This window comes from Gouania willdenowi, chromosome 1 (genome assembly GCF_900634775.1).
Source record: "Gouania willdenowi chromosome 1, fGouWil2.1, whole genome shotgun sequence".
Lineage (NCBI taxonomy): Eukaryota > Metazoa > Chordata > Actinopteri > Blenniiformes > Gobiesocidae > Gouania > Gouania willdenowi.
The window spans coordinates 15,630,008-15,642,263 of record NC_041044.1 but is presented as its reverse complement, the minus strand read 5'-3'; the positions used below and the strand labels follow the sequence as shown (position 1 = coordinate 15,642,263).

Sequence of the window (12,256 nt, the reverse complement as noted above, 5' to 3'; positions counted from 1 at the left end):
ACTTTCATGACGTTTCTAAAAACAAGCTGTTTTGTGGGCCTTTATGCATTTACATGAGTGGGCGTAAACACACACGCTGAAGCAGCATGTTTACACCCACTAAACACAAACACGTCAGATCATCCTATAAAGGCAATACATAGTGGTTTAACGGCTACTAAAAATGAAACTGATTGTGAGCGCTCCTCGGTTTATCTATATACTGAATGTAAAAATAACTGTAATATCAAGTTGCCTTCGCAATGTTTGTTTTACCTGTGAGGTAGTTTGAGAGAGAGGAGCTCACATTCTTACAGGGTAGGAGTAGCAAGGATATTTAGGAGGAGTTTTCGTGTTGTGACGTTATAACGTGGGAAAAATCCAACTCTCAAAATGTGGAATAACAAGGGAGGGAGGAAACAGAACTTTTTCAACTTTGGCCTTCTGAATGAGGCTAAAGGAATGTATATCACTGTAGCAAAACCATTATGATGTTAATTCCATGGGAATTAACGAGAATTAATGGCAATGAATGTGAGTTAACAGTAACAGGAATATACAGGGAATTGTTCAAATTGAAGGTTGGTTCTTAACAGGGATGATGGATAAAGTTGGGAAATTATCTTTTAGCTTCAGCTTTACTTAATCAAGAATATCTCTGTCAATCCGTAATCACATTCGCATTGCACATGCACTTACTTTAGGAACGTTGAGGCCACGCCCTCTGCCTAACCCTATTTATTAATGAGGGTTCAGGAAGATGAGTAATATTTTACACGGCATTGAAGTTTTTGTTGTGAAATGATTGATTGTTCAATCAAATAATCGCACTGTTTTTGTTTGAGGAGCAGTTATTGCTACCAGTGCAGCTGTTTTAGCCACCAAGATTTTCAGTTATAAAAACATTGAGTTGGAATCTCAGTTTTGAATTACTTTTTGCAAGTCCTAAAAACCAGTTGAATGTTATGTTTCCTAATAGTATTATTATTTTGCATGGACGCTAATAATTATGTTTGGATATGATACAGTTATTTAGACCAGTATTTCTTGTAGTAGTAGAGAAAGAGAGGAAAATTAACAAATGAAAAAATATGGAGTTTTATGTTTATTTTTAGTTCAAAAATTATAATTATACTAGCTATTACCAGCAACTCACAAAGCCACAACAAAAACACACAAAATAGTAGAAAAATATACTGAATAATAAACAAACAACAACAAACTACACAAAATGACACGAAAAACACACATACTGAGAGAGACAAATATTTACTATTACCAGCAACAAAGTAAAGACTCAAGGTTACGGAAATGTGCTGACCTGCCAAGAAAACACATTTTTTCTCATCACCCATTGGATTCCCCCCACACGCATTATGCAGTGCCTCATTTTCACCTTGGAAGTTTCAGACAGGATTCTCTGTCCTCCCCCCTTCCACCATTTTGTAATTTAAAAAATATAAAAGAAAAACGATAGGGCCCAAACAGGCTGGATTTCACTTAAGAAACTGATAACCCAAATGAGAGACTCATTCTGCTCTCTGATTGAATGATCTGTAAGAAAAATATAAATATAAATAATGTGGACATCATGTTCATTTTAATTTTAATTAATAATAAATCTACTTTAAACTTTTGATCAGAAAAGGCCAAATGTGATTTGTGCATGTTGTTGACCTATTATCTGGAGACACAGATAAAAGATGTAGATGTAATTTAAAATTGAAATATTACATATGGTACCTTTAAGTTCTTCAGATGTTTGCGCTAATGCTAAATAGCTCCAGTTGTGCCAGGCCCAGACTTCTTCTGCAAGCTGACCAAGTTCCTCTGCTTTCACAACATTTGGCAAACTTTGTGCTAAAGTGATAAAAACATCTGCCACCTTTTCATGGAGGATAAGTGAGGGGGACATTATTGACAAAGACGTTATCACTTTATCAGTGATGTGCTGTGACCACTAGGGTTGGGTAGGCATGTTGCAAATCGAGACCACCAATGACAATTTCATATGTTTCTGCTGGCAAGTGTTAATTCAATTCAATTTTGTTTGTATTGCGCAATTTACAACAAAGTCATCTCAATGCGCTTATCAAAATATAAAATTAATAATAACAAAGAAAAAACCCAACAAGATCCACATGAACAAGCATTTAGCCATCTAACAAAATCAACATCATAAACACCATTAAAGAAACATAAACAATTATTTAATATAGCCTCCATACTCTCCCAACAAGATATATCTCATGACACGGCAGCACATCTGTTGTTTGTGTTGGAAACACAGAAACATGGAGAAAATGACAACAACTCAGAACAGCCTCAGTGAGGAGCATCCACAAAGCCAATCCTTCCTTTTGTACCATTCACTGTGAAAAGTATGAAGCATTTTCTGACTTTACCTTTGCTGAAGGTCTGATAGCTCAGGTGTTGGTCTCTCATCTTTTAAAAGCTGTCGTTAATCCTCAAAAACAGTTCCTTTATCGTCTCTAGCGCTGTCATTCTGCCTGTAGTGTTATCCTGCCCACTAGCTGGAGAACGTAGCAGCAGCGGTCACATGGAATCAATTCACTAATGTACTGTGAACTTACGTATAGCATTTAGCATAGCGAGGTTACGTTCAAAGACAGCTCTCGTTGCTGCCTTTGGACTTAAATAGTTGTCCTCATGGGGACCTGACTGCGCATGCACAAACACGTAAAAACACGTAATGGGAGCAGAGACAGAGCTGTAACGTGCCTTTGGGAGGGGGCGTGGCCTCCCTCTGCCTTACAGCGGAGTTAGACTGTGCAGCTGTTCCAGGAAATAGCTCTGTTTAGTAATTTGGGCTATGAAACGCACAAAATGCGGACACTTTCAAACGTATAGGTGCTGTAGGCTATTGGAAATGGAAAAATAAATAATTTATAATTATATTATAATTTAAACAAATAATCAAAATATCAATTCACCCTTGGGTAGGCACTGCCTACTTTGCCTACACTGACGGCACGTCACTGCACTTTATTGTATAAGGAGTGATTTCATATAGCCTTCTCTGAGTTCTCTGTAAACAATTGGTACCCATGGTTTTTTATCAATTCTTGCCTTATTTAAAGCGTGGTAGCATAGAGCCTCTTGTTGGGATATTGTAGATCTTCATTTGTGATGTCCAGTAGATCTTTCACACTCAAAGGGATGTGGGCAGGTTTGACAAACCTTGTCAGTAAATCCCTCACAAGGACTACCATTTCTGTGTGCAGCGCATGAAACATTGGCTTTTCATTCTGCAGCTTCTTCAGGTAACCCTGGAATGTAGGAAGCACCCCTGAAAAGACAACATAACATAGTAAGAACAAAAACAGTATATGCTTTTTAAAATGTTGTTGAGTAACTGTTTTGTGACTACATTTTCTTGTTTTCTTCAATTAAATGTGGTAACTGCTTCCAAAACTAATGACATTAGCAAAATAACAAACAAATGTGTAATTCAACAATTGTTATTTTATTCTTCCAGATCATTAAAGTTAAGAAAATAGGAAAAGTCAAAATCTTACCCCTGTAAAGCTTTATCAAGATGGTGAGCTTCTCATATTCCCAGAAGAGGACACAGATGCTTGTTATTCATTTTTTGTTGGCAATAGCACCAATGAGAGCCAATCTTGCAATCTCCTGTTGCAGTACACCCATTCTAGCTTTCTCTGCTCTGCTGTAAAGTGTCTTTGAGTGTCTCGAAAAGCGCTTTTAAATAAAATGTATTATTATTATATTATTCTCCTCTGGTGTAAGGTGATGCTTTTTTGTCACTTCACTCACTGTGTAATATAAAAGCATATATGTTAAAATTAGTTTTCAGACTGAATGACTTTCTTTGTAATACATCATGACGAATAGAGTAATATAACTAAATACATGTAAATATTCTCACACCAAAGTTAACATATTGAACACTTTTTATCATTCAAATTGTGATATGATACAAAAAAAATTGTAATTATTTATTGCGCGGTACTTGTTCTTGTCCTTTGGAGACAGGATGCTGTATTAGTGCACAATGAGAGGATCAATGAGCTCCTGCAGCCTGTTGCACACATCCAGCATTTGGAGGAATCTGGTGTTGATGGGGAGACCTTTTAGTTCCATGTAAAGTGAGGACTGAAGTGCTGAAAATAGTTCTTTCTGCTTTGGGAACTTTTCAATGTCGCTCAAGACCTTCCTGCTGAAGTCCTTCACTTAATCCTTAAAAGGAGATAATACAGCCTTGGCTGCATTTAACACCATGTGAACTGTGAACTGTATTTCCACTAATGTCAAGTAGAGATGGGTTCTGTTCCTTTATTTTTGTCTCCACACCATAACGTGGCAGTTATCTAGTAGAATGGATACAGTCTGATCCCAGTTGAAAGAATTTGTCGAGTATTTCATTAAGAATATTTGTGAGGGTAGAAGCATCTGCTACATTGGCCTTTCTTGAGGCAAGATGAAGCGTCAATACCATGGCCTGCTCCTCATCAAAATATCTCACCAGTACATTCATAATTCTGTCAATGTTTTTATTTGTTGACTCATCAACATTTAATGAGAATAGTTTTCCTTTTAATTGATCAGCGAGTTCTTCTTTAAAATGCTGTGCCATGTGTGCAAAAATATGATGCAAGTGAATTTGATATCGCCAGCCTTGAAAGTGCACTTTTATCCACAGCAACTGATTTGATTAAATCAGTGATGTGCAGTCAGGGTTGGCAAGGTAGGCAGTGCCTACCCAAGGGTGAATTGATATTTTGATTATTTGTTTTAATTATAATATAATTATAAATTATTTATTTTTCCATTTCCGATAGCCTACAGTACCTATAAGTTTGAAAGTGCCAGCATTTTGTGCTTTTCATATCCCAAATGACAAAAATCGCTATTTCCTGGTACGGGAGAGATGCTGCACAAGTCTCACTCTGCTGTAAGGCAGGAGGAGGCCACACCCTCTCCCAGAAGCACACGGCTGCGCTGCCTCTGTTCCCATAGCATGTTTTTATGTGTTTGCACATGCACAGTCAGTTCCCCAAGATGAAAACCATTTAAAAAGGCAGCTCTACGCTGCCTTTAGACGTAACCGTGCTATGCTAAATGCTATACGTACCTTCAGAGTGCATTAGGGAATTCATACAGCGTGGCCACTGCTGCTACGTTCTCTAGCTAGTGGGCGGGATAACACTACAGTCAGGATGACAGCGCTAGAGACGATAGAGAAACTTTCTTTTGAGGAAAAACTACAGCTTTTAAAAGATGGGAGACCAACACCTGAGCTACCTGACCTTCAGTAAAGGAAAGGTCAGAACATTGTTCGTATTTTCCACAGTGAATGGTAGAATTGGCTTTGTGGATGAGCCTCATTGAGGCTGTTCTAAGTTGTCATTTCCTCCGTGTTTCTGTGTTTCCAACACAAACAACGGATGCGCTGCCATGTCATGAGATATATCTTGTTGGGAGAGTATGGAGGCTATATTAAATAATTGTTTATGTTTCTTTAATGGTGTTTTACGATCTTGATTTTGTTAGATGGCTAAATACTTGTTCATATGGATCTTGTTGTGTTTTTTCTTTCTTATTATGAATTTTATATTTTGATAAGCTCATCGAGATGACTTTGTTGTAAATTGCACAATACAAATAAAATTTAATTAAAATTTGCCAGCAGAAACATATGGAAGTGTCATTGGTGTTGACATTGGTGGTCTCGATTTGCAACGCCCTGCCTACCCAGCCCGAGTGCTCATGGCACGTGACTTGATTAAATCTACCAGCGGCTTGGACACGGAAGCCCCAGACACAAATTTTAAGTTCACAGACATGGTCAGGCATAGGGATGGGAATCGAAAACCATTTTTTTCTGAGAACTGGTTCCCAGTAATGTAATTCCTAGGAATTGTTTGTTTGCTTGTATTTCAATTCCGCTTATCGGTTCCTTTTACACAAATACGTAACGATAAACTCCTCCAGGTCCTGTATATTGTGTTTATGCTAGCACCAAGTGAAGCTCCTTCCACCATATAGTTGTTTGCTGTCCACCGCAGAGAATCCACCTCCTCCACCCGCAGCTGTGCTGTCCTCCGGGCTGTGTTTGTAGCGTCTCTGTTGCTACGCTAGTCACTTCCGGGTTCTGTACACTCGCGCAAAAGTTGCTTCTTGCACAGACTTTTCTTCTGAAAACAACAAACTTCCACAAGAACACACACCTCGTTGCCAGTTTATGTCCTCATAACAAGTAATCAGACACGGGAGACGGACTGGTTCTGATTGTTGTCTTTAGTTTGCTCTTTCACACGTTCCCTCACACAGCTGATGATGTCACATGTAACAACGGGGACGGCGTCTCTGAAGGTCCATTTATAGAAATGTAAATAGAGGCTAAACTACTGTAAAGCTTTATCATTTAAATACATAACAATAAGTGCAGCTGTACTTTTGGTTAATATGTTTTTTTTTACAGAATGATTATTTGTTTTATGTCTGAATTAGTTTTGGATGAAGTTGTTCAAGTTCAAAAGGAGGACTGTAAATATTCTCAAATGTTTGTAGCCAAAATGTGTCATATGTAATAATAATAATATTTCATCCATTTTATATTATCTAGTCAAAACAATACCTGGTGGATTAAAAGAGAGCTGATATTCCTGCAGGAAATTAAAGAGGCGAAGATAATATAATAAAGAATTAAAGCAAACAAATCCATTTGTATTATTTAATTCCCTCATCCCATGAGAACCGATAAGAGAATAAGTAAGGAATCGAATCGATAAGTAGTATCGATAATGGAATCGGAATCGCTAAATTCTTATCAATTCCCATCCCTAGTCAGGCATGGCAGTTCTCATCTCCGTTGTTGTCGCTGATGCACCGGGCAAACGTGAGGTATTGACAAGCTTGCTCACAGCTGCCTTGCATACAGCTGCCTTGCGTGTTGCTGCGGATTGGTGGCGAACTACGCACATACTGTACATGCACCTGCTACCTTCATTTCTTCACACCATGACCGCAGCGAAATGCCATCCTCTCCCACTTTGTCAAGCCATGCCCATCTCCACTTATTTTTTACTCCGTTATCGACACTTCCACTTGTGCCCCCTTTTCAAAAACAGCGAGTCCAAGCTGACATGCTAGGTTAGCTTGAATAAACTGTTTATTAAAATTAGTCCCACTCCACACCAGACCCCACCTCTCAGATTAATTTGTGCGCATCAATTGGCTGTTAATTGTCACGCTGATACCTGCCAAATATGGACATGTGGAGATAAGTTTGGTTTGGTCCTGAACAAGGCCTGCGCATCAGGGAATTATTACCTTCAACGTTTTAGTAGCCTAATTATATGCCTGATGAAAAACGTGTTTTGTCTAGTGTTAAATAGCATACCCCTTGTCCACCAGCTTGTTCCCGGCCGCTCCATTCACTCTACCCTCAGTCTTTTTTTTCCCATTATCCTCTTCAAGAACTCCATACGCGAGGCATCCACTATATAGTCCTCTGTCTTAGCATATTTGACATAATTTGCCCGATCTTTTCTCTGTGCGGCAGCACGAAACAATTATCTGTGGCTGAGCTGAGCGCTTCGAAGCTGTGCATCACCTGAGAAGCGCACATTGTGTTGTGGAGAAGGGGAGGAAACGCACAAGCATAGAGCGGGCACGCATTCATGGTTGTGTGGCTGAGCAAGGTCTCAGGCTTCTTTACATGACTGATAACATTGGGAAGAGGTATAATTTACAATAAGTATTATAAATATATATATATATATATATATATATATATATAGTGTATTAATTGACAGAAATCCATTGTAGAGATGGAAAACTTTAAACCCTGGGTTAATTCCAATAACAAATTAATATTCCCAAAATTATTGAGCTTAAGTTCCTGTAGAAATTTTATTTGGAAATCTTTTTCTTTTTTGCAACCCTTTTAAGGAATAAACTCTTATTTTTTAGTTTTAAACTGTTGCTAAATGTATCACTTTGTTGTACAAAGCTTTACTGAAATATATCATTGATCTCATACTCGCTCTGATTTAAATTAAATTAATGACCAACACATTCTTGAGTTTACAGTGTTGACCGTTATTTTATGCTGCAGGTCACCATGAGATTCCTCCAGTGGCTCACACCACCATGCTGAGGGACTTTCCAGTTAGCTTACAGCACTCCGGTGATGCCATCATTCCTCCTCGATCCTCTTCTTCTACTCCATCCCCACTCGCTCCAGGCTACTACAATCACCTTCGCAAAGTGAGCCTCAAACTGCATTAGTTAGTTTGCAGTCCATACGTCTTTTATGTGTAAAACAATTTTGGGATGTAATCTCCCATCCCTCAGCACCAGACAAACTCTGTGAGCCATAGCAACAAAGGAGGGGAGGATGAGAGGCGGTTGAACCAGGGAGTTCCTTATCCAGCCACTCTGCCTGTCTACATGAGTCAGGACCGTCTGACTCTGGTTGTAGTGACGCTGCTGCTGGGAGGATGGCTCGCCTTCGCTCTGACCTTCCCCATTGTGAGTTTGTGTTGCCAAGCAGCTGTTCTTTTAATGTTTGGATGTATATGATGTTGTTATTATTATTTTTATTTATGAAAGATTCAAGGGCATTTCAGACATTAATAGTCATTAGAAGAAAAACCCACAGTAAAATAAGAGGTCTCTGACATGACTTACTTAAAACACTTTTCTCTCAATATACCCCTTCCCCTTGTTTTTCCATTTTTGAGTGATTTACTTTAATGGTAAAAGGACTTGACTTATATAACGCTTTATACCTACACTGAAGTAGTCTCAAAGCGCTTTACAATATCAGTTCATTCACCCATTCACACTCAGATTCAAACACCAATGGGACAGAGCTGCCATGCAAGGCGCTAGTCGACCGCTGGGAGCAACTTAGGGTTCAGTGTCTTGCCCAAGGACACTTCAACGCATAGACAGGTATATACCTGGATTGAACCCCAAACCTCTCGATCAGAAGACCACCCCTATACCACCTGAGCCAGTGTGTACACATGTAATATACAAATAGATACAGACAATTCAGCAACAAATCATTTTACAATTTATATCCAAAATATCTTATGTCCAATTTGACCAAAGCTGGGTAACCATTTCTGTTATTATTATGTCTGTTTGTTTTAGTAGTCGAAAAAACCAAAACAGAAGTAAAAAATGTTGCAGGTTGGGATATGTGTGCTAAATACCATAATTTCCGGACTATAAGCCGCTACTTTTTTTTTCATGCTTTGAACCCTGCGGCTTAAACAATGACGCGGCTGAATTGTGGATTTTTCCTGGTTTTATAAGCTTCATGCCTCCACAAAATTGAGCTCCGTCACATTAGACCAGGAGGAACAATGAAATTGCTGACATTAAATCGTTTTTGCTTGCACGTAATCATTCTGATCACTCATTTTGTCATGATGCACACTGCCTGATCATAGCAACGACACGGCGAAATGTTGTCAGAGAGAGAGAGAGCCCGCTGCAGCAGCGGTGTGGATGCAGTAAAAGTCAGCCAGTTTGTAATAGAAATATAAACAGCATAAAGTTGTTAAATCACTGCTTTAGGTTTGATCAGGATTGATCGGTGCTTTGGACTCTGAGGCTGATAGAGATGCTTCCGTAAGGAAGACAGACAGACGGAGCGGAGATCAGAAAAGCCTGGATACAGGCTGTATCCAGGCTTTTCTGATCACTGCTCCGTCTACAGTAAAAGTCAGCCAGTTTAATAGTAATAGTAATTCAAGTAATAGTAGAATAACAGCATGAAGTTGCCAAAGCACCACGTTGGATTTGTTGAGAAGCGATCGCATCCATATTCTGACTCAGAATCCGACTCACTGTGATCACTCCACGGTAGTTTACGGTGAGAAGAGTGGACAAAGCGGTGTATCAGTCTGGTTCCAGTAAAAAGTGACCATAAAAAGCTGTGAATGGACTGATATGTAGATGTGGGGCAGTGAGGAGGAGACTTCATGTATTAAAGAAAGCTTATCAGTTGAAACACGGACGCTTCCGTGAAACCTAACTTGAGTACAGCAGCCCGCCTACCTGCCCGTTTTGATTGGCCGAGTTGTCTGACGGGCACCCTCATCAGCCAATAGGGTGCGGCGTATGTTATGCTGCAGCATTTGTGTGGATTTTTCTTAAAAAAATGCTAAATTATTGTAATGCGGCCAATAAAACAGTGCGCTTTATAGCTCAGAAATTACGGTAGATGTGGACCATCAACATTTTTCCACCCAGACATTTCATTACAACCCTCAAGATTCATAGGACTTGAGTCTTGAGGGTTCAAATAAGTGTAACCTTCATCCTGCTCCTTTTCAGGCACAGTTACAGACAGAAGAATGTTTTTAGGGTCCAGTGCGATGGCCGCATTGTTTCTGCAGGGATTCTTATTCTTATTATTTTACCGCCACTTTTACGTGGATTTTTTAAGCCCTCCCGGGGGTACAATTTCATTAAATTTAACAGTAGGGTATTGTTTGGTGCAAAATGTAACGTGTAGTTTTTTTTTTATGCGAATTGTGGGACTCGTTAGCGCCACCTAGAGTTTATAACTTTCCACTTGTTAGAACTAGCTTGATGGCATTCTGTAGGTATATGCATTGGATCGTGACGAGCAAAAATGTAATTTGGACCTATAACTTAAATCCAACAGGAAGTCTGCAATTTTGAATTTAGTGGGCCGACCTTGGTGCTTTTTCTCAATTTTTGGCCAAACCACACCATCTTAAAAAACAGTAATTGTTTAATTTTTTTGTAAATTTTTTTTTTTTCCTTTTATAATTAAAATTGTTGATGTCTGAAATAAACATTACATGACATAACTTAACAAAATGCTAAAATGGCAAAGCATTTCAAGAAAACATGACCAAATGGCCTGAACTCGAAGGAAATTTAATGAGACGGAACCTGAAGACAAATACACACAAGCATTGGCTAATCTCAAAGCCTGTTTCATAGATGTACTGCATATTACTGTTTTACAAAGGTAGTTCAACTTTTGTCAGTTTACACAAAGATAAAGAAATATGGAGTGTTTATGTTCGGACTGTCAGATCTATTGGGACAGAAACTAACACTTGCATGTCTGCCATTCCACATCCGCATTGATAATGCAGCAGAAAAAACACAACCTGCACAGGACAAATGTACCATATTTGAACGCATTACACAGCACAAACAAAGGTTTGTGAGCTCCAGGGTTTTACACATTTACACACACACACACACACACACACACACACACACACACACACACACACACACACACACACACACACACACACACACACACACACACACACACACACACACACACACACTTGCTCTGGGTAATTATATAACTCTATCTGTATTGTATTGGGAGAGTTTGACCCAACTGAAGGGAGAATAAAGGTAAAGGTCTCGTTTCTAATGTTAAAGAGCTAGCAAGCATTGAAAGCAGCACCTCCTCTAAGCTCCACCCCCTACTCTGTCCAAAGCCACGCCCCCACAAACTTCCACGCATATCTGACAAGGCAGAGAAAAGCCGACTCAGCCGTTTCAGTAAGGGGAGAAGGGAGGGACAGAAGAGTGCATGAGCAAGATGAGAAATGAAGACATCTGATTGTTTTGTTCCTCTTGGATTGACTATTTTCGACAGAATTGCAGCTGCTACATCGGTCTGATTATTTTTGTTCCTTTTTCTGATTACATAATGTATTGACTACCCTCAGGAAGGAAGGACCATTACACCCGATATAACAAATGTGTTTCTGAACAGGATTGTAGACTGTCCCTTTAATATATTAATAAGATTAAGAATGAAATTAGTAGATACATATGAGTGGTGAGGGAGTTTTCATTGATTTAAAAATATTTCACAGATTGTGGAAAGAGCTTGATAGATGACTAAATCAGTTGTTCCAACAGATCTAGTAGATGAGTAAATAGAAGTGAGCCCTGGCCCCTTGGCCTCATGTTATTTACAATGAACAAAAATATAAATGCAACACTTTTGTTTTTGCTCCCAATTTTCATGAGCTGAACTCAAAGATCTAAAACATTTTCTATAAACACAAAAGACCTATTTCTCACAAATATTGTTCACAAATCTGTTAGTGAGCACTATTCCTTTGCAGAGAGAATCCATCCCACCTCACAGGTGTGACATATCAAAATGCTGATTAGACAGCATGATTATTGCACAGGTGTGTCTTAGGCTGACCACAATAAAAGGCCACTCTAAAAATGTTCAGTTTAATCACTGCGTGATTAA

At 39.0% G+C, this 12,256-nt stretch overlaps 1 protein-coding gene across 1 annotated transcript in view; it reads left to right on the top strand.

The window, feature by feature from the left end:
- Positions 1 to 12,256, top strand: part of ern2 (endoplasmic reticulum to nucleus signaling 2) — a 36,775-nt gene that overhangs the window by 15,251 nt on the left and 9,268 nt on the right. The window contains exons 12-13 of the mRNA XM_028458985.1: positions 8,084 to 8,235; positions 8,323 to 8,499. Coding sequence (XP_028314786.1) covers positions 8,084 to 8,235; positions 8,323 to 8,499 — 329 coding nt within the window. The remainder of the gene's footprint in view (positions 1 to 8,083; positions 8,236 to 8,322; positions 8,500 to 12,256) is intronic.